The sequence below is a fragment of the Cherax quadricarinatus genome, chromosome 53 (assembly GCF_038502225.1).
Source record: "Cherax quadricarinatus isolate ZL_2023a chromosome 53, ASM3850222v1, whole genome shotgun sequence".
Classification (NCBI taxonomy): Eukaryota; Metazoa; Arthropoda; class Malacostraca; order Decapoda; family Parastacidae; genus Cherax; species Cherax quadricarinatus.
Window position 1 is genome coordinate 12,075,164 of NC_091344.1, and position 26,135 is coordinate 12,101,298.

Sequence of the window (26,135 nt, forward strand, 5' to 3'; positions counted from 1 at the left end):
CGAGTTAGGATTTACCTTCCCTAAATCCACGTCGATTTTTCAGTAACAAAGTCCCGCCCCTAAGTGCTCGACCAACTTTTTCTGAATATTTTTTTCCAATACTTTGGACAGTATAGACGTCAGTGATACTGTCCTGTGAATCAGTGTAACTTGTCTGTCCTTCTGTTTGCATATTGTGGCCACATTTACAGTTTCCAGTTATACAACGGTTTTCTCGTTTGTGTGTGTGTGTGTGTGTCGAGACACAGCTCCTGGCCCCGCCTCTCCACTGATCGCTACTAGGTCCTCTCTCTCTCTCTCTCTCTCTCTCTCTCTCTCTCTCTGCCTCCAGAGCTTTGTCATACCTCGTCTTAAAGCTATGTATTGTTCCTGCCTCCACTACATCACTTGTTAGGCTATTCCACTTCCTGACGACTCTATGACTGAAGAAATACTTCCTAACATCCCTTTGACTCGTCTGAGTCTTCAGCTTCCAATTGTGACCCCTTGTTTCTGTGTCCCCTCTCTAGAACAACCTGTCTCTGTCTACTTTATCAATTCCACGCAGTATTTTGTATGTCGTTATCATGTCTCCCCTGACCCACCTGTCCTCCAATGTCGTCAGTCCGATTTCCCACAACCTTTCTTCGTAGGACATACCCCTGGGCTCCGGAACTAGCCTTGTTGCAAACCTTTGAACTTTCTCTAATTTCTTGACGTGTTTGCCCAGGTGTGGGTTCCAAACTGGAGCTGCATACTCCAGTATGGGCCTGATGTACACAGCGTAGAGTGTCTTGAACGATTCCTTACTAAGGTATCGAAACGGTATTCTTAGGTTTGCCAGGCGCCCATATGCTGTAGCAGTTATCTGGTTGATGTGTGCCTCCGGAGACATGCTCGGTGTTATGGTCACCCCAAGATCTTTCTCCTTGAGCGAGGTTTGCAGTGTGTGTGTGTGTGTACTCACCTAGTTGTACTCACCTAGTTGAGGTTGCGGGGGTCGAGTCCGAGCTCCTGGCCCCGCCTCTTCACTGATCGCTACTAGGTCACTCTCCCTGAGCCGTGAGCTTTATCATACCTCTGCTTAAAGCTATGTATGGATCCTGCCTCCACTACATCGCTTCCCAAACTATTCCACTTACTGACTACTCTGTGGCTGAAGAAATACTTCCTAACATCCCTGTGATTCATCTGTGTCTTCAGCTTCCAACTGTGTCCCCTTGTTACTGTGTCCAATCTCTGGAACATCCTGTCTTTGTCCACCTTGTCAATTCCTCTCAGTATTTTGTATGTCGTTATCATGTCCCCCCTATCTCTCCTGTCCTCCAGTGTCGTCAGGTTGATTCCCCTTAACCTCTCCTCGTAGGACATACCTCTTAGCTCTGGGACTAGTCTTGTTGCAAACCTTTGCACTTTCTCTAGTTTCTTCACGTGCTTGGCTAGGTGTGGGTTCCAAACTGGTGCCGCATACTCCAATATGGGCCTAACATACACGGTGTACAGGGTCCTGAATGATTCCTTATTAAGATGTCGGAATGCTGTTCTGAGGTTTGCTAGGCGCCCATATGCTGCAGCAGTTATTTGGTTGATGTGCGCTTCAGGAGATGTGCCTGGTGTTATACTCACCCCAAGATCTTTTTTCTTGAGTGAGGTTTGTAGTCTCTGACCCCCTAGACTGTACTCCGTCTGCGGCCTTCTTTGCCCTTCCCCAATCTTCATGACTTTGCACTTGGTGGGATTGAACTCCAGGAGCCAATTGCTGGACCAGGTCTGCAGCCTGTCCAGATCCCTTTGTAGTTCTGCCTGGTCTTCGATAGAGTGAATTCTTCTCATCAACTTCACGTTGATGAGAAGTGTGTGTGTGTGTGTGTGTGTGTGTGTGTACTCACCTAATTGTGGTTGCAGGGGTCGAGACTCAGCTCCTGGCCCCGCCTCTTCACTGATCGCTACTGATCGCTCTGCTTCCTGAGCTTTGTCATACCTCTTCTTAAAACTATGTATGGTTCCTGCCTCCACTACTTCACTTGCTAGGTTATTCCACTTGCTGACAACTCTATGACTGAAGAAATACTTCCTAACGTCCCTGTGACTCGCCTGAGTCTTCAACTTCCAGTTGTGACCCCTTGTCCCTGTGTCCCCTCTCTGGAACATCCTATCTCTGTCCACCCTGTCTATTCCCCGCAGTATCTTGTATGTCGTTATCATGTCTCCCCTGACCCTTCTGTCCTCCAGTGTCGTCAGTCCGATTTCCCTTAACCTTTCCTCGTACGACATTCCCTTGAGCTCTGGGACTAGCCTTGTTGCAAACCTTTGTACTTTCTCTAACTTCCTGACGTGCTTGACCAGGTGTGGGTTCCAGACTGGTGCTGCATACTCCAGTATGGGCCTAACATACACAGTGTACAGTGTCTTGAACGATTCCTTATTAAGGTATCGGAACGCTATTCTCAGGTTTGCCAGGCGCCCGTATGCTGCAGCAGTTATTTGGTTGATGTGTGCCTCCGGTGATGTGCTCGGTGTTATGGTCACCCCAAGGTCTTTCTCCCTGAGTGAGGTCTGTAGTCTTTGTGTGTGTACTCACCTAGTTGTACTCACCTAGTTGAGGTTGCGGGGGTCGAGTCCGAGCTCCTGGCCCCGCCTCTTCACTGATCGCTACTAGGTCACTCTCCCTGAGCCGTGAGCTTTATCATATCTCTGCTTAAAGCTATGTATGGATCCTGCCTCCACTACATCGCTTCCCAAACTATTCCACTTACTGACTACTCTGTGGCTGAAGAAATACTTCCTAACATCCCTGTGATTCATCTGTGTCTTCAGCTTCCAACTGTGTCCCCTTGTTACTGTGTCCAATCTCTGGAACATCCTGTCTTTGTCCACCTTGTGTGTGTGTGTGTGTGTGTGTGTGTGTGTGTGTGTGTGTGTGTGTGTGTGTGTATGTGTGTGTGTGTGTGTGTGTGTGTGTGTGTGTGTGTGTGTGTGTGTATGTGTGTGTATGTGTGTGTGTGTGTGTGTGTGTGTGTGTGTGTGTGTGTGTGTGTATGTGTGTGTGTGTGTGTGTGTGTGTGTGTATGTGTGTGTGTGTGTGTGTGTGTGTGTATGTGTGTGTGTATGTGTGTGTGTGTGTATGTACTCACCTAGTTGAGGTTGCGGGGGTCGAGTCCGAGCTCCTGGCCCCGCCTCTTCACTGATCGCTACTAGGTCACTCTCCCTGAGCCGTGAGCTTTATCATACCTCTGCTTAAAGCTATGTATGGATCCTGCCTCCACTACATCGCTTCCCAAACTATTCCACTTACTGACTACTCTGTGGCTGAAGAAATACTTCCTAACATCCCTGTGATTCATCTGTGTCTTCAGCTTCCAACTGTGCCCCCTTGTTACTGTGTCCAATCTCTGGAACATCCTGTCTTTCTCCACCTTGTCAATTCCTCTCAGTATTTTGTATGTCGTTATCATGTCCCCCCTATCTCTCCTGTCCTCCAGTGTCGTCAGGTTGATTTCCCTTAACCTCTCCTCGTAGGACATATCTCTTAGCTCTGGGACTAGTCTTGTTGCAAACCTTTGCACTTTCTCTAGTTTCTTCACGTGCTTGGCTAGGTGTGGGTTCCAAACTGGTGCCGCATACTCCAATATGGGCCTAACGTACACGGTGTACAGGGTCCTGAATGATTCCTTATTAAGATGTCGGAATGCTGTTCTGAGGTTTGCTAGGCGCCCATATGCTGCAGCAGTTATTTGGTTGATGTGCGCTTCAGGAGATGTGCCTGGTGTTATACTCACCCCAAGATCTTTTTCCTTGGGTGAGGTTTGTAGTCTCTGACCCCCTAGACTGTACTCCGTCTGCGGCCTTCTTTGCCCTTCCCCAATCTTCATGACTTTGCACTTGGTGGGATTGAACTCCAGGAGCCAATTGCTGGACCAGGTCTGCAGCCTGTCCAGATCCCTTTGTAGTTCTGCCTGGTCTTCGATCGAGTGAATTCTTCTCATCAACTTCACGTCATCTGCAAACAGGGACACCTCAGAGTCTATTCCTTCCGTCATGTCGTTCACAAATACCAGAAACAGCACTGGTCCTAGGACTGACCCCTGCGGGACCCCGCTGGTCACAGGTGCCCACTCTGACACCTCGCCACGTACCATGACTCGCTGCTGTCTCCCTGACAAGTATTCCCTGATCCATTGTAGTGCCTTCCCTTTTATCCCTGCTTGGTCCTCCAGTTTTTGCACCAATCTCTTGTGTGGAACTGTGTCAAACGCCTTCTTGCAGTCCAAGAAAATGCAATCCACCCACCCCTCTCTCTCTTGTCTTACTGCTGTCACCATGTCATAGAACTCCAGTAGGTTTGTGACACAGGATTTCCCGTCCCTGAAACCATGTTGGCTGCTGTTGATGAGATCGTTCCTTTCTAGGTGTTCCACCACTCTTCTCCTGATAATCTTCTCCATGATTTTGCATACTATACATGTCAGTGACACTGGTCTGTAGTTTAATGCTTCATGTCTGTCTCCTTTTTTAAAGATTGGGACTACATTTGCTGTCTTCCATGCCTCAGGCAATCTCCCTGTTTCGATAGATGTATTGAATATTGTTGTTAGGGGTACACATAGCGCCTCTGCTCCCTCTCTCAATACCCATGGGGAGATGTTATCTGGCCCCATTGCCTTTGAGGTATCTAGCTCACTCAGAAGCCTCTTCACTTCTTCCTCGGTTGTGTGCACTGTGTCCAGCACTTGGTGGTGTGCCCCACCTCTCCGTCTTTCTGGAGTCCCTTCTGTCTCCTCTGTGAACACTTCTTTGAATCTCTTGTTGAGTTCTTCACATACTTCACGGTCATTCCTTGTTGTCTCTCCTCCTTCCTTCCTTAGCCTGATTACCTGGTCCTTGACTGTTGTTTTCCTCCTGATGTGGCTGTACAACAGTTTCGGGTCAGATTTGGCTTTCGCTGCTATGTCATTTTCATATTGTCTTTGGGCCTCCCTTCTTATCTGTGCATATTCGTTTCTGGCTCTACGACTGTTCTCCTTATTCTCCTGGGTCCTTTGCCTTCTATATTTCTTCCATTCCCTAGCACACTTGGTTTTTGCCTCCCTGCACCTTTGGGTAAACCATGGGCTCATCCTGGCTTTTTCATTATTCCTGTTACCCTTGGGTACAAACCTCTCCTCAGCCTCCTTGCATTTTGTTGCTACATATTCCATCATCTCATTAACTGGCTTCCCTGCCAGTTCTCTGTCCCACTGAACCCCGTTCAGGTAGTTCCTCATTCCTGTGTAGTCCCCTTTCTTGTAGTTTGGCTTCATTCGTCCTGGCCTTCCTGCTTCTCCCTCCACTTGTAGCTCTACTGTGTATTCGAAGCTTAAAACCACATGGTCACTGGCCCCAAGGGGTCTTTCATATGTGATGTCCTCGATATCTGCACTACTCAAGGTGAATACTAAGTCCAGCCTTGCTGGTTCATCCTCTCCTCTCTCTCTTGTAGTGTCCCTTACGTGTTGGCACATGAAGTTTTCCAGTACCACCTCCATCATCTTAGCCCTCCATGTATCTTGGCCCCCATGCGGGTCCAAGTTCTCCCAATCGATCTCCTTGTGGTTAAAGTCACCCATGATCAGGAGCTTTGCCCTGCATGCATGAGCTCTTCTGGCCACTCTAGCCAGTGTGTCAACCATCGCTCTATTGCTCTCGTCGTACTCTTGCCTTGGCCTCCTGCTGTTCTGTGGTGGGTTATACATCACTGTGTGTGTGTGTTTGTGTGTGTGTGTGTGTGTGTGTGTGTGTGTGTGTGTGTGTGTGTGTGTGTGTGTGTGTGTGTGTGTGTGTGTGTGTGTGTGTGTGTGTGTGTGTGGGAGTGAGGAGGCCCAGTAGTGGTCAGACCGCAGAGTCTACCTTACACTGTATCCCCTTTACCGACGAGGTAAATGTTTGATGTATGTTGCACGTTAGAACCAACCACATACACACACACATACACACAAACAGTTTCAAGAAGAGGTACGATAAGGCTCTTGGAGCCGGGGGAGAGTGAACCTAATAGAGACCAGCGGAGAGGTGAGACCAGAAACTGTGAATCGACCCCTGCAACCACACACAGATGAGTACACAGCGATTAAAGCAACGAAAAAATAGATCTCTACCTGCTTATATAGACGGTAAAAATTACCATGGAAAAATTATTTGGATTAAAAAATGAAGATAGACTAATATAAAACAATGAAAAGCATAGGGTACAGAAGTTTATTATTCACATGATGAGAGAGGGAACTAGATCAAAGCATAACCACACTTTCACACATGCATGAAAAAAAAAATACTAGTGGATAGATGGACAGGATGGCTAAATTAGAACAATGAGGTAAGGTAGAAAAGATTACCAGAAAAATTATATACGTAAAATGCAGCTATGAAAGAGAGAGATACAGACAATGATATTTTCAATATAAACGCAGACGACAAGAGAGGATATGAGCCAGGAACTGATAGAAAATAACTACTCGACTCTCAACAATCGTCACTAACTTTGTTATATACCACTTCTTTATTCTCGTGTATTGTCACTGTACCAATTTGCCCCATCGTTACTACTGTTATTCACTTCTTCCAGAAATATCACTAGACAGAAGAGATAAAAGGCTCAGAAGAGTACAAATAATTTAGAGTTAGAACAGCAAGTGCAGCTAAATCAAGATACGTCTTGAAAACGCTAACAAAAACTTTGAGAGGAAGAGAACAAGAAGAATACAATGATGAAACTGAAGGTAGTTATACCAACATCTCTAATTATAAGGTACCTGGAACAACAGGTCGTACTGGCAAAAAAATTACCGCCAGAGCTAATATTAGTCTAGATACTAAAAAAAGAGACTACGATAATTCCAGGTTAATGAGGGGAAACTCCACAATGGAAAAAAATGCTAATTGTACTTGGCTCTGCTAAAAAAAAACAACAAATAAAAATTAGAAAAACAATCATAAATCATAAAACAATTTGTATAGTGAATTTGACAATTCCAGAATGAGGAAAATATACTGAGATATAGACGAAGTGAGAAATATGAGAGAGATAAGATCACTGCAGATAATGTTTACACAGATTAAGAATACTGAAGAAATGTTAGAGTCAAGGACTAAGTTACTGGAAATCTGTGAAGGTGAATAACAAGACAAGACTTGTCGAAGGAAGACAGGGCAAAAATTAAAGCTTTTTTTTTATACATTGGTGAGAATTTAAATAAGACTTGAAAGGGAAGAAAAGGATTTCTCTAACAGAACAATCGTAGCCATAATTTTTAAATGGGTGGAGGGGTAAGCCAGCGAAAGGCCTCGGTCAGATAACCAAAAGTTCCAGCGGCGGGTCATCATATGAATAAAACCCGTATCAGGAAACACTTGTCCTGTTTCCTGATAAATTTTACCTAACCTCTTAGAGTGACAAAGCCGAACCTGTCAAACTGTTTCTTAAAGAAATAAATTAAAGATACTAATGAATATTTAAGAATAAAAAAGAAATACGCTGTCTTCAAGATGGAGCTGGACAGATACCTAAAGTCACTGCTGGATCAACCGGGCTGTGGTTCGTACGCTGGACTGCGTGCGGCCAGCAGTAACAGCCTAGTTGATCAGGCCCTAACCCACCGGGAGGCCTGGTCATGGACTGGGCCACGGAGGCGTTGATCCCCAGAAGTTTATAGTTGCTAGGTGCTCTCAAAATTTTCCCAGACTGCTGCGAAAAAAATATATAAGCTTACCTAATCACCTAGTTGAAGTTGTCTCACTGATAATTCTCTCCTTGGGAAGTTATACACTGATCACAGCGCCTCTGTCAATTCTCAAAACATTCTGGAACTCGTCGCTCCTAAAAGCGTCTGCCTGAGCTTGCTACCATTTGCAGCTCATAAGACTGCCATCCCCACGAGCCCCTTTGGGGCGGGGCAGATGGCAGACCAGAGGCCTAGCTTCTCCCTACGAGCCCCGTGAGGGCGGGGAATGTGGCTAGGCCTGGGGACACTTGGTCCCAAAGATGAGGGGGTACTTGTACCTCCTCCCATGGGAGACTTAAGTCTCGAGACACTCCCGAGATAGGGAGCCAAGGCCGGGTCACCACTACTTGGAAAAGACCCGGGCCGGGAGAATACCGGCGAATAAAAAACAAAAAACAAAAAAAAAAAAACAGCGTCTAGCACAGTCTGTGATTCTGTTGGAATCTCTTCCACATCATTAAAACCCCGCCCCTTGAGTGCCAGTTTTATTTTGTAGAAGAGAAAACAGTCACAGGGAGCTATATCTGGGGATTAGGGAGGACGGGGGACGACAGTCATATTGTTTCAGGCTAAGGACAGAGTGCCTCGTGAACAAGATCATTGTCGTTAGGTAAGACACATACGCAACAGTTAGGTATTTTTATTTCGAAACGTTTCGCCTACACAGCAGGCTTCTTCAGTCGAATATATAGAAAAGTTGATAGAAGAGACGTGAAGACGATGTAATCAGTCCATCACCCTTGAAGTTTTGAGGTGGTCAGTCCCTCAGTCTGGAGAAGAGTATTGTTCCATAGTCTAAAACAATATGGAGTTGAAGTGACAGGATGGAGCCTTATATACCACCAGGAGGTGGATGTAGGCCACAAGTAGAGGTAAGAATGTAGTCGTTGGGAGGTCAGGTCCCTCTCAAATCCAGCCATTCTCACTAGTAGAAGTTGTCCAAGTTGTTTTCTGTTCTGTACCAAGATACCATTGTGTTGCAGTGTCTGACAGTGAATGTTAAAATGGTATCTTTATTTCGAAACGTTTCGCCTACACAGTAGGCTTCTTCAGTCGAATACAGAAAAGTTGATAGAAGAGACGTGAAGACGATGTAATCTGTATCACCATCAACTCCATATTGTTTCAGACTATGAAACAACTCTTCTCCAGACTGAGAGACTGACTGATTTGCAGTCTATCTTTCAGTTTTTTTTTGTCAAGGCAGAGTACCATGAAGAGCAAGCATAATCCATATGACATTGTATAAGGGTTAGACATAGGGTCCTGCGAGCCTCAGTAGGTAGACACTGTGCTTGTCTATACAGGAACTTCAGTCTGGCATTCGCTTTCTTTACTACACTGTTCCCTATCAATTCTCCTGACATGCATGGGTCAAAGGGGATTCCCAGATATTTTACTGATGAAACCAAAGTGATGGGCTCCCCATTACACTGGACATTAAAATTATTTACCCTTCTCAGTTTATGTTTCGTGCCAAAGAGAATGGCTTCAGTTTTCCCGAGGTGTAATGATAGTTTGTTGTCTACTAACCATTTGCTGCAGGACTCCAGTTCCAGTGTTAAAACATTAGCTATATCTTGTGGGTCTTTACCTGACACTAACAGAGCACTGTCATCTGCATACAGTAGGAGTTTGCACTTGACACTGATAGGCATGTCATTGACATAACATAAGAATAATAAGGGACCCAGAATACTACCTTGGGGAACTCCACATGCTATCGGCAGGGGTTCTGATTCCGTTTTGTTGATTTTGACAATTTGTCTCCTGTTGCTAAGGTAGGACTTAAACCAGTCTGCAGAACCTATACCGATAGCTTGAAGTTTCTTACATAATATATTGTGGTTGACAGTATCGAAGGCCTTTTGCAGGTCTAAGGTTACCATACCTATGAGGTTCCCCTTTGACATTTCAGTTCTCAGGTAATCCATCAGATTAATTAGGGAGGTGTCGGTTGAGTAAGATCTAAAGCCCGATTGATAGCTATGGAGAATGTTGTTGTCATTAAGGTACTTAACTACTTGAGAGTACACCGCCCTCTCTAGAATTTTGGATATTATACTGAGTATACTAACAGGCCTATAGTTGCTTACATCAGACCTACTATTTTTCTTGAAGATAGGAGTAACTCTGGCCTCGTTGAACCCATCCGGTACGGTATTAGTGGTGACTGATAGATTTATTATGTGAGCAATAGGGATTGACAGTTCAGAAGCACCATCTTTTAGGAACTTAGACGGGATGTTATCCGGGCCAGTGCTCTTAGTTGGGTTTAACCTGCTTAATTCTTTTTGAATAAAGTCATGAGATACACTTACTAGTTGACAACTGTTTGGGGTTACCCCTTTATTGGTATAGTATGTTTGAAACTTATCAGAGTCTGTGTTAAAGGTATTTGATGCAGCTGGTAATTTACTTACTAGTGTTGATGCAACAGATGTGTAGAAGGAATTAAAGCAATTTGCCACCTTAGATGTTTCGTGGCATACCTCATTATCGATAGTGAGTACTATGTTAGACCTATCTACTGGCTTATGGCTATATCCCAACTGTTTTAGTTGTTGCCAGAGCTTTCTGGGGTTATGCTTATATTCTTCAATTTTTGAGCAGTAGTGCTTTGCCTTTGCTCCTTTTATAAGTCTCTGTACTCTGTTCCTCACCCTTTGGAATTCATTTAGTGCTGCAATATCCTGTCTGTTTGCTTTAAATCTTTTTAGCAGCTGGTCTCTGAATTTCATATTATCTAATATCTCAGTAGTCATCCAGGGTTCAGTTCTTCGTTTAATCCTAACCTCTTTAACTGGTGTAATATTATCAAGGATGGTAGTGAACATTGTTTTGAATTTTTCCCAGGCATCGTTTACGTCCGTGCAACTTGTTATCTCTGTCCAGTCACAATTGTGTAGCCTATTTACCAGTGTTTCTTTACTGTAGTTTCTAGATGACCTCATTTTTATTGTCCTGTGTAGGCCTATCCTATCCCTAATAATTTTCCTAGTGCAGTAAATGATGAAATGATCACTAAGACCTGTAGTAATGACGCCTGACTGACTATTGTTCTCAGAGCGGTTACAAAGTATGTGGTCAATTAGGGTGGCTGAGAACTGTGTGATCCGGGTTGGTGTATTAATTAGTTGAATGTAACTATTTAAACCTAGAATTTGCTTATACCTTTTGCATAGCCCGTTATTTTGCTGCTGAAAACAGATATTGAAGTCGCCCAGTACTATTGTCTCGCAATTGTTTTCAAGTCCGGACAATACTCTGGAAAAGTCTTCTAAGAACTGGTCCTGGGTAGGAGGGCGGTAACTAGTTCCTACTAAGATGGGTTTGGTCTTGAGAAGCAGCACTTCAAACCATAGAATCTCCAGTTTATTGTTATTTAAATCAGGTCTTGGGTTGTAAGGTTGTAAGTCATTTCTAATGTAGACACATACTCCACCACCCTTTCTGTTCCTATCTAAACGTTTTATATTGTAATCTTCTATTTTGACCTCGTCATCAGTCACCGTATCATCCAACCAGGATTCAGAGATGGTTATAACTGCCGCCCTAATTTTGTTAGCTAGAATCCTAATCTCTGCCAATTTAGGAAGAAGTGATCTTGCGTTGACATGAATAAAGTGAAGGCCTGTTTTCATAAAACAATTATAATCATCAATATATGGCAATGGGTCATATGTATTAAAATCAGATAAATCAATGTCATCATTGCTAAAGGGTAACTGTGTCAAAGTGCATTTGTTACACACAAAATGAGTTCTGGCACCGTTGCTATAATTGTACATACATCCATCATGCATTTTACATAAGGTGCCTTTTCTGTTTTTCATGCGTACTTTAGTACAGTGTATGTACCTGCAGCATATGGGAATCTTTATTCAGGAAACGTTTCGCCACACAGTGGCTTCATCAGTCCAATACAAAGAGGAAGGCGTAAGGAGAGGAGGAGTATGAGGTAATCAGTCCCTCAGCCTGGAGTCGATGTGTTCAGTCCATCAATCTTGTAGAATGTACAGCATAGGGCCGTAGACGTGGCTTATATACTGTAGTGAGGTGAGGTGAAGCAGGAGGAGGTGGGGTCATAGTGGTACCATCCACTAGTCGAAGTAGGTCTTCGTCCAAAGTTTGAACAAGTGTTGAAGAATTCTTTGTAACAAGATCCCATGATGCTGCAGTGTCTGACAGTTGTGATGAATGGTTTGAAAAACCGACAAGTTGAAGATTCCCATATGAATCTTCAACTTGTCGGTTTTTCAAACCATTCATCACAAGTGTATGTACCTGTTTGGTAGTGTTTGAGATAATAATGGCTGTATTGTCTCACATTGACCTATGTATGCATTACATATGGAGTTAAGGTTATCATTCCTAGCTACTAGACCGTCATTATCACCGTCATTTATCTGTCTGTTTTGCCTCTGCACAATAGTTTGAGGTCCTGGATTAATTTGGATATCACCACTTAAGAGCGCTACAATAAGAGCTGTGTGCCACTGTTTTTGTTTGGGTATGCGGTGTTGCCATTCCTTGCGGCGATAGTGACATTTACTTTCCTGGTAGGCTGGCAACTGTTGGTTGGGCTTTTACTGTCCAGGGCGCTGTTACTCCATTCATCTTTTCCAGCCCCCATGACTGATTTCTTTCTTCATGGAATTGAAGAAGAAAGATAAATATAATTATGGCAGCCTGTACCCCCCTAATGTCTGCCATTTTCACTCTTCGCTCTTTTACCCATATACAATAATATTTATTTCTCTTTTCCAGTCACCTAGTACACCCTAGTATTTGCTTTAGCAGATACTGCTACAAAAAAAATACAAATTATTGAAACGGAAGTTCAAATCAGACACAAAAGAATCAAACCATGATGACAGAAGTACAAAATGAAGACGAGAAACAGTAATCAATGAATATAACAGCAAAATGGCTGCCGGAGTTGAAAAAAAGAGTTATGATGAAGAGATGACAACATTAAGGATACTAATTTGGCTGAAAGGTCAGACCACGATACAACAAACAGAGATATATAAATCTTGGTAATATCAGCAAGAGGGAACAAGATGCAACAAGTTGCAACTTGGGGAAAAACTAGAGTCTAAGGAACAGTAGAATTTTTTTCTTTCTAGAGTGGCTGAGTGAATGATTGTTGAGGAGTGGATGGAATGATTGTTGAGGAGTGGATGGAATGATTGTTGAGGAGTGGATGGAATGATTGTTGAGGAGTGGATGGAATGATTGTTGAGGAGTGGATGGAATGATTGTTGAGGAGTGGATGGAATGATTGAGGAGTGGATGGAATGATTGTTGAGGAGTGGATGGAATGATTGTTGAGGAGTGGATGGAATGATTGTTGAGGAGTGGATGGAATGATTGTTGAGGAGTGGATGGAATGATTGTTGAGGAGTGGATGGAATGATTGAGGAGTGGATGGAATGATTGTTGAGGAGTGGATGGAATGATTGTGGAGTGGATGGAATGATTGTTGAGGAGTGGATGGAATGATTGTTGAGGAGTGGATGGAATGATTGTTGAGGAGTAGATGGAATGATTGTTGAGGAGTGGATGGAATGATTGTTGAGGAGTGGATGGAATGATTGTTGAGGAGTGGATGGAATGATTGTGTAGGAGTGGATGGAATGATTGCTGAGGAGTGTATGAAATGATTGTTGAGGAGTGGATGGAATCATTGTTGAGGAGTGGATGGAATGATTGTTGAGGAGTGTATGGAATGATTGTTGAGGAGTGGATGGAATGACTGTTGAGGAGTGGATGGAATGATTGTGTAGGAGTGGATGGAACGATTGTTGAGGAGTGGATGGAATGATTGTTGAGGAGTGGATGGAATGATTGTTGAGGAGTGGAAGGAATGATTGTTGAGTGTATGGAATGATTGTTGAGGAGTGGATGGAATGTTTGTTGAGGAGTGGATGGAATGATTGTGTAGGAGTGGATGGAATGATTGCTGAGGAGTGTATGAAATGATTGTTGAGGAGTGGATGGAATGATTGTTGAGGAGTGGATGGAATGATTGTTGAGGAGTGGATGGAATGATTGTGTAGGAGTGGATGGAATGATTGTTGAGGAGTGGATGGAATGATTGTTGAGGAGTGGATGGAATGATTGTGTAGGAGTGGATGGAATGATTGCTGAGGAGTGTATGAAATGATTGTTGATGAGTGGATGGAATGATTGTTGAGGAGTGGATGGAATGATTGTTGAGGAGTGGATGGAATGATTGTGTAGGAGTGGATGGAATGATTGTTGAGTGGATGGAATGATTGTTGAGTGGATGGAATGATTGTGTAGGAGTGGATGGAATGATTGCTGAGGAGTGTATGAAATGATTGTTAAGGAGTGGATGGAATGATTGTTGAGGAGTGGATGGAATGACTGTTGAGGAGTGGATGGAATGATTGTGCAGGAGTGGATGGAATGATTGTTGAGGAGTGGATGGAATGATTGTTGAGGAGTGGATGGAATGATTGTTGAGGAGTGTATGGAATGATTGTTGAGGAGTGGATGGAATGATTGTTGAGTGGATGGAATGATTGTTGAGGAGTGGATGGAATGATTGTTGAGGAGTGGATGGAATGATTGTTGAGGAGTGGATGGAATGATTGTTGAGGAGTGGATGGAATGATTGTTGAGGAGTGTATGGAATGATTGTTGAGGAGTGGATGGAATGATTGTTGAGTAGATGGAATGATTGTTGAGTGGATGGAATGATTGTGTAGGAGTGGATGGAATGATTGCTGAGGAGTGTATGAAATGATTGTTGATGAGTGGATGGAATGATTGTTGAGGAGTGGATGGAATGATTGTTGAGTGGATGGAATGATTGTTGAGGAGTGGATGGAATGATTGTTGAGGAGTGTATGGAATGATTGTTGAGGAGTGGATGGAATGATTGTTGAGGAGTGGATGGAATGATTGTTGAGGAGTGTATGGAATGATTGTTGAGTGGATGGAATGATTGTTGAGTGGATGGAATGATTGTTGAGGAGTGGATGGAATGATTGTGTAGGAGTGGATGGAATGATTGCTGAGGAGTGTATGAAATGATTGTTGATGAGTGGATGGAATGATTGTTGAGGAGTGGATGGAATGATTGTTGAGGAGTGGATGGAATGATTGTGTAGGAGTGGATGGAATGATTGTTGAGGAGTGGATGGAATGATTGTTGAGTGGATGGAATGATTGTGTAGGAGTGGATGGAATGATTGCTGAGTGTATGAAATGATTGTTAAGGAGTGGATGGAATGATTGTTGAGGAGTGGATGGAATGACTGTTGAGGAGTGGATGGAATGATTGTGAAGGAGTGGATGGAATGATTGTTGAGGAGTGGATGGAATGATTGTTGATGAGTGGATGGAATGATTGTTGAGGAGTGTATGGAATGATTGTTGAGGAGTGGATGGAATGATTGAGTAAATGGAATGATTGTTGAGGAGTGGATGGAATGATTGTTGAGGAGTGGACGGAATGATTGTTGAGGAGTGGATGGAATGATTGTTGAGGAGTGGATGGAATGATTGTTGAGGAGTGGATGGAATGATTGTGGAGGAGTGGATGGAATGATTGTTGAGGAGTGGATGGAATGATTGTTGAGTGGATGGAATGATTGTTGAGGAGTGTATGGAATGATTGTTGAGGAGTGGATGGAATGATTGTTGAGTGGATGGAATGATTGTTGAGGAGTGGATGGAATGATTGTTGAGGAGTGGATGGAATGATTGTTGAGGAGTGGATGGAATGATTGTTGAGGAGTGGATGGAATGATTGTGGAGGAGTGGATGGAATGATTGTTGAGGAGTGGATGGAATGATTGTTGAGTGGATGGAATGATTGTTGAGGAGTGGATGGAATGATTGTTGAGGAGTGGATGGAATGATTGTTGAGGAGTGTATGGAATGATTGTTGAGGAGTGAATGGAATGATTGTTGAGTGGATGGAATGATTGTTGAGTGGATGGAATGATTGTTGAGGAGTGGATGGAATGATTGTTGAGGAGTGGATGGAATGATTGTTGAGGAGTGGATGGAATGATTGTGGAGGAGTGGATGGAATGATTGTTGAGGAGTGGATGGAATGATTGTGAAGCAGCGAGAGTAAGTGATACAACCAGTGGAAATTAATACTTTACTTTACGATGAGGAAATTATTAAAGACGAGACATCACGATCATAACTCTGCTGCTGTAGCTATAAATACTTGATTACTCCCACACCCACCCACCCACCCACCCACACACCCACCCACCCACACACACCCACCCACCCACCCACACACACACACACACACACACACACACACACACATATATAAACCCACACACCCACACACCCACCTAAAGCCACACACACACTGAGCAGGCCAAGTGTCTTATCGGCAAGTGCCTTTGACAAAATGGTAACACACACACAAACACCCACACACTTCTATATCGGTAATGTCTCTGTATATTATCTTTCTTTCGTTTCAACATAATGCAGTAATCTCTTGTCATCTTCGTTGCAACATAGTGCAGTAACCTCTATTCATCTTCACTGCAACATAATGCAGCAACCTCTCGTTATCTTTCCTTCGTTGCAACATAATGCAGTAACCTCTTATCTTCGTTGCATCATAATGCAGTAACCTCTTGTCATCTTCGCTGCAACATAATGCAGTAACCTCTTGTCATCTTCGCTGCAACATAATGCAGTAACCTCTTGTCATCTTCGCTGCAACATAATGCAGTAACCTCTTGTCATCTTCGCTGCAACATAATGCAGCAACCTCTTGTCATCTTCGCTGCAACATAATGCAGTAACCTCTTGTCATCTTCACTGCAACATAATGCAGCAACCTCTCGTTATCTTTCCTTCGTTGCAACATAATGCAGCAACCTCTTGTCATCTTCGCTGCAACATAATGCAGTAACCTCTTGTCATCTTCGCTGCAACATAATGCAGTAACCTCTTGTCATCTTCGCTGCAACATAATGCAGTAACCTCTTGTCATCTTCGCTGCAACATAATGCAGCAACCTCTTGTCATCTTCGCTGCAACATAATGCAGTAACCTCTTGTCATCTTCGCTGCAACATAATGCAGTAACCTCTTGTCATCTTCGCTGCAACATAATGCAGTAACCTCTTGTCATCTTCGCTGCAACATAATGCAGTAACCTCTTGTCATCTTCGCTGCAACATAATGCAGTAACCTCTTGTCATCTTCGCTGCAACATAATGCAGTAACCTCTTGTCATCTTCGCTGCAACATAATGCAGTAACCTCTTGTCATCTTCGCTGCAACATAATGCAGTAACCTCTTGTCATCTTCGCTGCAACATAATGCAGTAACCTCTTATCATCTTCGCTGCAACATAATGCAGTAACCTCTTGTCATCTTCGCTGCAACATAATGCAGCAACCTCTTGTCATCTTCGCTGCAACATAATGCAGTAACCTCTTGTCATCTTCGCTGCAACATAATGCAGCAACCTCTTGTCATCTTCGTTGCAACATAATGCAGCAACCTCTTGTCATCTTCGCTGCAACATAATGCAGTAACCTCTTGTCATCTTCGCTGCAACATAATGCAGCAACCTCTTGTCATCATCGCTGCAACATAATGCAGTAACCTCTTGTCATCTTCGCTGCAACATAATGCAGTAACCTCTTGTCATCTTCGCTGCAACATAATGCAGTAACCTCTTGTCATCTTCGCTGCAACATAATGCAGTAACCTCTTGTCATCTTCGCTGCAACATAATGCAGTAACCTCTTGTCATCTTCGCTGCAACATAATGCAGTAACCTCTTGTCATCTTCGCTGCAACATAATGCAGTAACCTCTTATCATCTTCGCTGCAACATAATGCAGTAACCTCTTGTCATCTTCGCTGCAACATAATGCAGCAACCTCTTGTCATCTTCGCTGCAACATAATGCAGTAACCTCTTGTCATCTTCGCTGCAACATAATGCAGCAACCTCTTGTCATCTTCGTTGCAACATAATGCAGCAACCTCTTGTCATCTTCGCTGCAACATAATGCAGTAACCTCTTGTCATCTTCGCTGCAACATAATGCAGCAACCTCTTGTCATCATCGCTGCAACATAATGCAGTAACCTCTTGTCATCTTCGCTGCAACATAATGCAGTAACCTCTTGTCATCTTCGCTGCAACATAATGCAGCAACCTCTTGTCATCTTCGTTGCAACATAATGCAGTAACCTCTTGTCATCTTCGCTGCAACATAATGCAGTAACCTCTTGTCATCTTCGTTGCAACATAATGCAGTAACCTCTTGTCATCTTCGCTGCAACATAATGCAGTAACCTCTTGTCATCTTCGCTGCAACATAATGCAGTAACCTCTTGTCATCTTCGCTGCAACATAATGCAGCAACCTCTTGTCATCTTCGCTGCAACATAATGCAGTAACCTCTTGTCATCTTCGCTGCAACATAATGCAGTAACCTCTTGCCATCTTCGCTGCAACATAATGCAGTAACCTCTTGTCATCTTCGCTGCAACATAATGCAGTAACCTCTTGTCATCTTCGCTGCAACATAATGCAGTAACCTCTTGTCATCTTCGCTGCAACATAATGCAGTAACCTCTTATCATCTTCGCTGCAACATAATGCAGTAACCTCTTGTCATCTTCGCTGCAACATAATGCAGCAACCTCTTGTCATCTTCGCTGCAACATAATGCAGTAACCTCTTGTCATCTTCGCTGCAACATAATGCAGTAACCTCTTGTCATCTTCGCTGCAACATAATGCAGTAACCTCTTGTCATCTTCGCTGCAACATAATGCAGTAACCTCTTGTCATCTTCGCTGCAACATAATGCAGTAACCTCTTGTCATCTTCGCTGCAACATAATGCAGTAACCTCTTGTCATCTTCGCTGCAACATAATGCAGTAACCTCTTATCATCTTCGCTGCAACATAATGCAGTAACCTCTTGTCATCTTCGCTGCAACATAATGCAGCAACCTCTTGTCATCTTCGCTGCAACATAATGCAGTAACCTCTTGTCATCTTCGCTGCAACATAATGCAGCAACCTCTTGTCATCTTCGCTGCAACATAATGCAGCAACCTCTTGTCATCTTCGCTGCAACATAATGCAGCAACCTCTTGTCATCTTCGCTGCAACATAATGCAGTAACCTCTTGTCATCTTCGCTGCAACATAATGCAGTAACCTCTTGTCATCTTCGCTGCAACATAATGCAGTAACCTCTTATCATCTTTCCATTTTTTAAGTTACTTCTCAGTGTTTGATCTGCATGTTAGCTTTCTCAGTAGAAAACAGCTCATACAGTTTGTGAGCTTCTACATGCACTCGTGTGGGTTGAATGTGTTGTCTATCTGGAGGGTCTTCCGGGGGTCAGCGCCCCCGCGGCCCGGTCCTCGACCAGGGCTCACAACTCTTTCTCCGGGAATTACTGACAGTTCTTTATTTTGCCACAGTCAACACTCTAGTTGTCCGACATTAATTCAGGTACAATCACACAGTCTTCGGATGATCATTTGTGTGACATATGTCCATCTTACGCAGGATGAATTTATTTCCATGGTGTTCTTGAATTGTCAAACTATTAAATACGGCAAAAAAAAAAAGCAAAATAAGTCACATTCACTGAGAGACTTAACCTCTGAATTCTCAGACGAGTAAATAAACTTTATTTCTATAAAGAATGGTTTATAGTTGATACAGTAAAGATGACATAACTGACATGCTTATAGAAGCCCCTGGTTATGCAGAGCATTTTGGGAAGCTTTAGAATAACTTATAATTACTTATAAAACATAACTAATAGTGGAGTTTTAGCAAGAACAAATAGTTAGACCCGGGAGTATGGACGGGCCGTTTAGCGATACTTAATGAATAAAAATATCTAAGTCTTCAGACTGTCTGACCTTGAGGTGAGAAAGGTAGCGTGTGATCAGCTGTTGTGGTGGGTCGGGTGATAGCTGAAGCTCTGCTACTACACCGTAGTCGAGTCTGTCTGGGAGACTCGTTGCTAATCTCTCCCTTGTTATTGTTCAGCACGGGCAGGGAGCCAGCCCCGCCTCCCTGGCTGCTGCCTCCTACACTCCCACCTCCTTCCCGGGTTCGCCCTCCTCCTCCGCCTCCTCCTACTCCAGCGTCTCCGTCAGGGTGGCTGTGTCCCGCTCTGGATGAGCTGTCGTGGGGGAGGTTGACTCTAGACGATGAGTTGCTCTTGTTGGTCAACACTGGCAGTTTCTGTGGAAGAGGAAACACACACATTTATTACGACATTCAAGGGAAAACTCTAGGGTGGAGGGGTAAGCCAGCGGAAGGCCTCGTTCAGATGACCAAAAGCTTCAGTGGCGAATCATCATATAAGACCCCACGTCAAGAAACACCTGTCATGTTTCCTGACGAACTTAACCTAGCCTAATCACACAGCATCTGGGGATTTAAGTGTCTGACCCGTGGAAAAAAAAAAGTAATTTCACATCCCTGATTCAAGGCTTCTTGGTGAACTGGGTAGCAAAGCATCTCACGCTAAACAACCAGATAAGATAAGATTTGTTGGGTTATTCTGGGTTAGCCACTCAGGATAACCCAAGAAAGTCAGTGCATCATCGAGGACTGTCTGTCTAATTTCCATTGTGGTCCTTCAGTCTTGTCCACCAGAATGGGTCCCCCACCAGTCGACTAACACCCAGGTACCTAATACTGCTGTGTGAACAGAGGCAGCAGGTGTATGGTGACTAACACCTCAGTACCTACTTACTGCTATGTGAACAGAGACAGCAGGTGTAAGGTAACTAACGCCCCGGTACCTACTTACTACTGTGTGAACAGAGACAGCAGGTGTAAGGTAACTAACGCCCCGGTACCTACTTGCTGCTGTGTGAACAGAGGCAGCAGGTGTATGGTGACTAACACCCCGGTTCCTACTTACTGCTGTGTGAACAGAAACAGCAGGTGTAAGGTAACTAACACCCCGGTACCTACTTACTGCTGTGTGAACAGAGACAGCAGGTGTAAGGTAACTAACGCCCCGGTACCTACTTACTACTGTGTGAACAGAGACAGCAGGTGTAAGGTAACTAACGCCCCGGTACCTACTTACTACTGTGTGAACAGAGACAGCAGGTGTATGGTGACTAACACCCCGGTACCTACTTACTGCTGTGTGAACAGAGACAGCAGGTGTATGGTGACTAACACCCCGGTACCTACTTACTGCTGTGTGAACAGAGGCAGGAGGTGTAAGGTAACTAACGCCTCGGTACCTACTTACTGCTGTGTGAACAGAGCCAGCAAGAGTTAGGTAACTAACGCCCCTGTACCTACTTACTGCTGTGCGAACAGAGACAGCAGGTGTAAGGTAACTAACGCCCCGGTACCTACTTACTGCTGTGTGAACAGAGACAGCAGGTGTAAAGTAACTAACGCCCCGGTACCTACTTACTGCTGTGTGAACAGAGACAGCAGGTGTAAGGTAACTAACACCCCGGTACCTACTTACTACTGTGTGAACAGAGACAGCAGGTGTAAGGAAACATTCCAAACTTTTCTACCCATGCCGAGGCTCCCATATCATCAATACCTTCCTCATTTAGACAGAAACTGAAACACTCTCATACATATCTATGCACTTACAAAAAAATACACATGATAACGTTTTCAGAATCTTCATAATCCCAACTATGAGAAAAACAATAGAAGTAAATCCTTCCAGAGAAGACAAAAACATACAAACAAAATAGCTTGAAAACTGAAGAAAAAATTGTGAATAGAAAGCAAGCTATTGTACTGAATGAAAGACCTTGTGCATGAAAAAAGAAAAGAATAAAGCGAAAATTGTTATCATGGGTAAGGTCTCGAGTAGGGTGTCACAAGGATAGGTACAAACTCTAATAATAATGTGAGAAATCACGAAAACGCTTGGAATTTCACTATTTTTTTCAATGGTTGTTCTGTATGTTATCACCTGTTTACTGTGTGTTATATCACCTGTTTATATATATATATATATATATATATATATATATATATATATATATATATATATATAATTATTATATATATATATAATTATTAAATTATTTATAATTATTAAATGGAGAGTTAGAGGTATTGGGAAGATGGAAGGAATATTTTGAGGAATTGTTAAATGTTGATGAAGATAGGGAAGCTGTGATTTCGTGTATAGGGCAAGGAGGAATAACATCTTGTAGGAGTGAGGAAGAGCCAGTTGTGAGTGTGGGGGAAGTTCGTGAGGCAGTAGGTAAAATGAAAGGGGGTAAGGCAGCCGGGATTGATGGGATAAAGATAGAAATGTTAAAAGCAGGTGGGGATATAGTTTTGGAGTGGTTGGTGCAATTGTTTAATAAATGTATGGAAGAGGGTAAGGTACCTAGGGATTGGCAGAGAGCATGCATAGTTCCTTTGTATAAAGGCAAAGGGGATAAAAGAGAGTGCAAAAATTATAGGGGGATAAGTCTGTTGAGTGTACCTGGTAAAGTGTATGGTAGAGTTATAATTGAAAGAATTAAGAGTAAGACGGAGAATAGGATAGCAGATGAACAAGGAGGCTTTAGGAAAGGTAGGGGGTGTGTGGACCAGGTGTTTACAGTGAAACATATAAGTGAACAGTATTTAGATAAGGCTAAAGAGGTCTTTGTGGCATTTATGGATTTGGAAAAGGCGTATGACAGGGTGGATAGGGGGGCAATGTGGCAGATGTTGCAAGTGTATGGTGTAGGAGGTAGGTTACTGAAAGCAGTGAAGAGTTTTTACGAGGATAGTGAGGCTCAAGTTAGAGTATGTAGGAAAGAGGGAAATTTTTTCCCAGTAAAAGTAGGACTTAGACAAGGATGTGTGATGTCACCGTGGTTGTTTAATATATTTATAGATGGGGTTGTAAGAGAAGTAAATGCGAGGGTCTTGGCAAGAGGCGTGGAGTTAAAAGATAAAGAATCACACACAAAGTGGGAGTTGTCACAGCTGCTCTTTGCTGATGACATTGTGCTCTTGGGAGATTCTGAAGAGAAGTTGCAGAGATTGGTGGATGAATTTGGTAGGGTGTGCAAAAGAAGAAAATTAAAGGTGAATACAGGAAAGAGTAAGGTTATGAGGATAACAAAAAGATTAGGTGATGAAAGATTGAATATCAGATTGGAGGGAGAGAGTATGGAGGAGGTGAACGTATTCAGATATTTGGGAGTGGACGTGTCAGCGGATGGGTCTATGAAAGATGAGGTGAATCATAGAATTGATGAGGGAAAAAGAGTGAGTGGTGCACTTAGGAGTCTGTGGAGACAAAGAACTTTGTCCTTGGAGGCAAAGAGGGGAATGTATGAGAGTATAGTTTTACCAACGCTCTTATATGGGTGTGAAGCGTGGGTGATGAATGTTGCAGCGAGGAGAAGGCTGGAGGCAGTGGAGATGTCATGTCTGAGGGCAATGTGTGGTGTGAATATAATGCAGAGAATTCGTAGTTTGGAAGTTAGGAGGAGGTGCGGGATTACCAAAACTGTTGTCCAGAGGGCTGAGGAAGGGTTGTTGAGGTGGTTCGGACATGTAGAGAGAATGGAGCGAAACAGAATGACTTCAAGAGTGTATCAGTCTGTAGTGGAAGGAAGGCGGGGTAGGGGTCGGCCTAGGAAGGGTTGGAGGGAGGGGGTAAAGGAGGTTTTGTGTGCGAGGGGCTTGGACTTCCAGCAGGCATGCTTGAGCGTGTTTGATAGGAGTGAATGGAGACAAATGGTTTTTAATACTTGACGTGCTGTTGGAGTGTGAGCAAAGTAACATTTATGAAGGGATTCAGGGAAACCGGCAGGCCGGACTTGAGTCCTGGAGATGGGAAGTACAGTGCCTGCACTCTGAAGGAGGGGTGTTAATGTTGCAGTTTAAAAACTGTAGTGTAAAGCACCCTTCTGGCAAGACAGTGATGGAGTGAATGATGGTGAAAGTTTTTCTTTTTCGGGCCACCCTGCCTTGGTGGGAATCGGCCGGTGTGATAATAAAAAAATATAAAATAAAAATATATAATTATATATATATATATATATATATATATATATATATATATATATATATATATATATATATATGAGCAGTGACTGACAAGGTCAGGTGTATTATATCGGCAGCTCCTCCTCCTCGGGTGACCCCGAGTTGTCACTTACAGTGAGGTCGGCAATGATTGAGAGTGATACCAGCTGTGAGAGTGAGGTCAGCTGTGAGAGTGAGGTCAGCTGTGAGAGTGAGGTCAGCTGTGAGAGTGAGTGAGGTCAGCTGTGAGAGTGAGTCAGGTCAGCTGTGAGAGTGAGTCAGGTCAGCTGTGAGAGTGAGTCAGGTCCGCTGTGAGAGTGAGTCAAGTCAGCTGTGAGAGTGAGTCAGGTCAGCTGTGAGAGTGTCAGGTCAGCTGTGAGAGTCAAGTAAGCTGCGAGAGTGAGTCAGGTCAGCTGCAAGAGTGAGTCAGGTCAGCTGTGAGAGTGAGTCAGGTCAGCTGTGAGAGTGAGTCAGGTAAGCTGTGAGAGTGAGTCAGGTCAGCTGTGAGACTGAGTCAGGTCAGCTGTGAGACTGAGTCAAGTAAGCTGTGAGAGTGAGTCAGGTCAGCTGTGAGAGTGAGTCAGGTCAGCTGTGCGAGTGAGTCAGGTCAGCTGTGAGAGTAAGTCAGGTCAGCTGTGAGAGTGAGTCAGGTCAGCTGTGAGGGTGAGTCAGGTCAGCTGTGAGAGTGAGTCAGGTCAGCTGTGAGAGTAAATCAGGTCAGCTGTGAGAGTGAGTCAGGTCAGCTGTGAGAGTAAGTCAGGTCAGCTGTGAGAGTCAGGTCAGCTGTGAGAGTAAGTTAGGTCAGCTGTGAGAGTCAGGTCAGCTGTGAGAATAAGTCAGGTCAGCTGTGAGAGTGAGTCAGGTCACCTTTGAGAGTGAGTCAGGTCAGCTGTGAGAGTAAGTCAGGTCAGCTGTGAGAGTAAGTCAGGTCAGCTGTGAGAGTGAGTCAGGTCAGCTGTGAGAGTAAGTCAGCTCAGCTGTGAGAATCAGGTCAGCTGTGAGAGTAAGTTAGGTCAGCTGTGAGAGTGAGTCAGGTCAGCTGTGAGAGTAAGTCAGGTCAGCTGTGAGAGTGAGTCAGGTCAGCTGAGAATAAGTCAGGTCAGCTGTGAGAGTGAGTCAGGTCAGCTTTGAGAGTGAGTCAGGTCAGCTGTGAGAGTAAGTCAGGTCAGCTGTGAGAGTGAGTCAGGTCAGCTGTGAGAGTGAGTCAGGTCAGCTGTGAGGGTGAGTCAGGTCAGCTGTGAGAGTGAGTCAGGTCAGCTGTGAGGGTGAGTCAGGTCAGCTGTGAGAGTGAGTCAGGTCAGCTGTGAGGGTGAGTCAGGTCAGCTGAGAGAATGAGTCAGGTCAGCTGTAAAGGTGAGTCAGGTCAGCTGTGAGAGTGAGTCAGGTCAGCTGTGAGAGTGAGTCAGGTCAGCTGTGAGAGTGAGTCAGGTCAGCTGTGAGAGTCAGGTCAGCTGTGAGAGTGAGTGAGGTCAGCTGTAAGGGTGAGTCAGGTCAGCTGTGAGAGTGAGTCAGGTCAGCTGTGAGAGTGAGTCAGGTCAGCTGTGAGAGTGAGTCAGGTCAGCTGTGAGAGTGAGTCAGGTCAGCTGTGAGAGTGAGTCAGGTCAGTTGTGAGGGTGAGTCAGGTCAGCTGAGAGAATGAGTCAGGACAGCTGTAAAGGTGAGTCAGGTCAGCTGTGAGAGTGAGTCAGGTCAGCTGTGAGAGTGAGTCAGGTCAGCTGTGAGAGTGAGTCAGGTCAGCTGTGAGAGTGAGTCAGGTCAGCTGTGAGAGTAAGTCAGCTCAGCTGTGAGAATCAGGTCAGCTGTGAGAGTAAGTTAGGTCAGCTGTGAGAGTGAGTCAGGTCAGCTGAGAATAAGTCAGGTCAGCTGTGAGAGTGAGTCAGGTCAGCTTTGAGAGTGAGTCAGGTCAGCTGTGAGAGTAAGTCAGGTCAGCTGTGAGAGTGAGTCAGGTCAGCTGTGAGAGTGAGTCAGGTCAGCTGTGAGGGTGAGTCAGGTCAGCTGTGAGAGTGAGTCAGGTCAGCTGTGAGGGTGAGTCAGGTCAGCTGTGAGAGTGAGTCAGGTCAGCTGTGAGGGTGAGTCAGGTCAGCTGAGAGAATGAGTCAGGTCAGCTGTAAAGGTGAGTCAGGTCAGCTGTGAGAGTGAGTCAGGTCAGCTGTGAGAGTGAGTCAGGTCAGCTGTGAGAGTGAGTCAGGTCAGCTGTGAGAGTGAGTCAGGTCAGCTGTGAGAGTGAGTCAGGTCAGCTGTAAGGGTGAGTCAGGTCAGCTGTGAGAGTGAGTCAGGTCAGCTGTGAGAGTGAGTCAGGTCAGCTGTGAGAGTGAGTCAGGTCAGCTGTGAGAGTGAGTCAGGTCAGCTGTGAGAGTGA

General features: G+C 44.3%; 1 protein-coding gene across 1 annotated transcript in view; it reads right to left on the reverse strand.

Moving 5' to 3' along the window:
• The window catches only part of LOC128705571 (uncharacterized), a 230,259-nt gene that overhangs the window by 109,767 nt on the left and 94,357 nt on the right, over positions 1–26,135 (reverse strand). Inside the window, exon 3 of the mRNA XM_070096322.1 lies at positions 19,660–19,987. Within this exon, the coding sequence (XP_069952423.1) occupies positions 19,660–19,987 (328 nt within the window). The remainder of the gene's footprint in view (positions 1–19,659; positions 19,988–26,135) is intronic.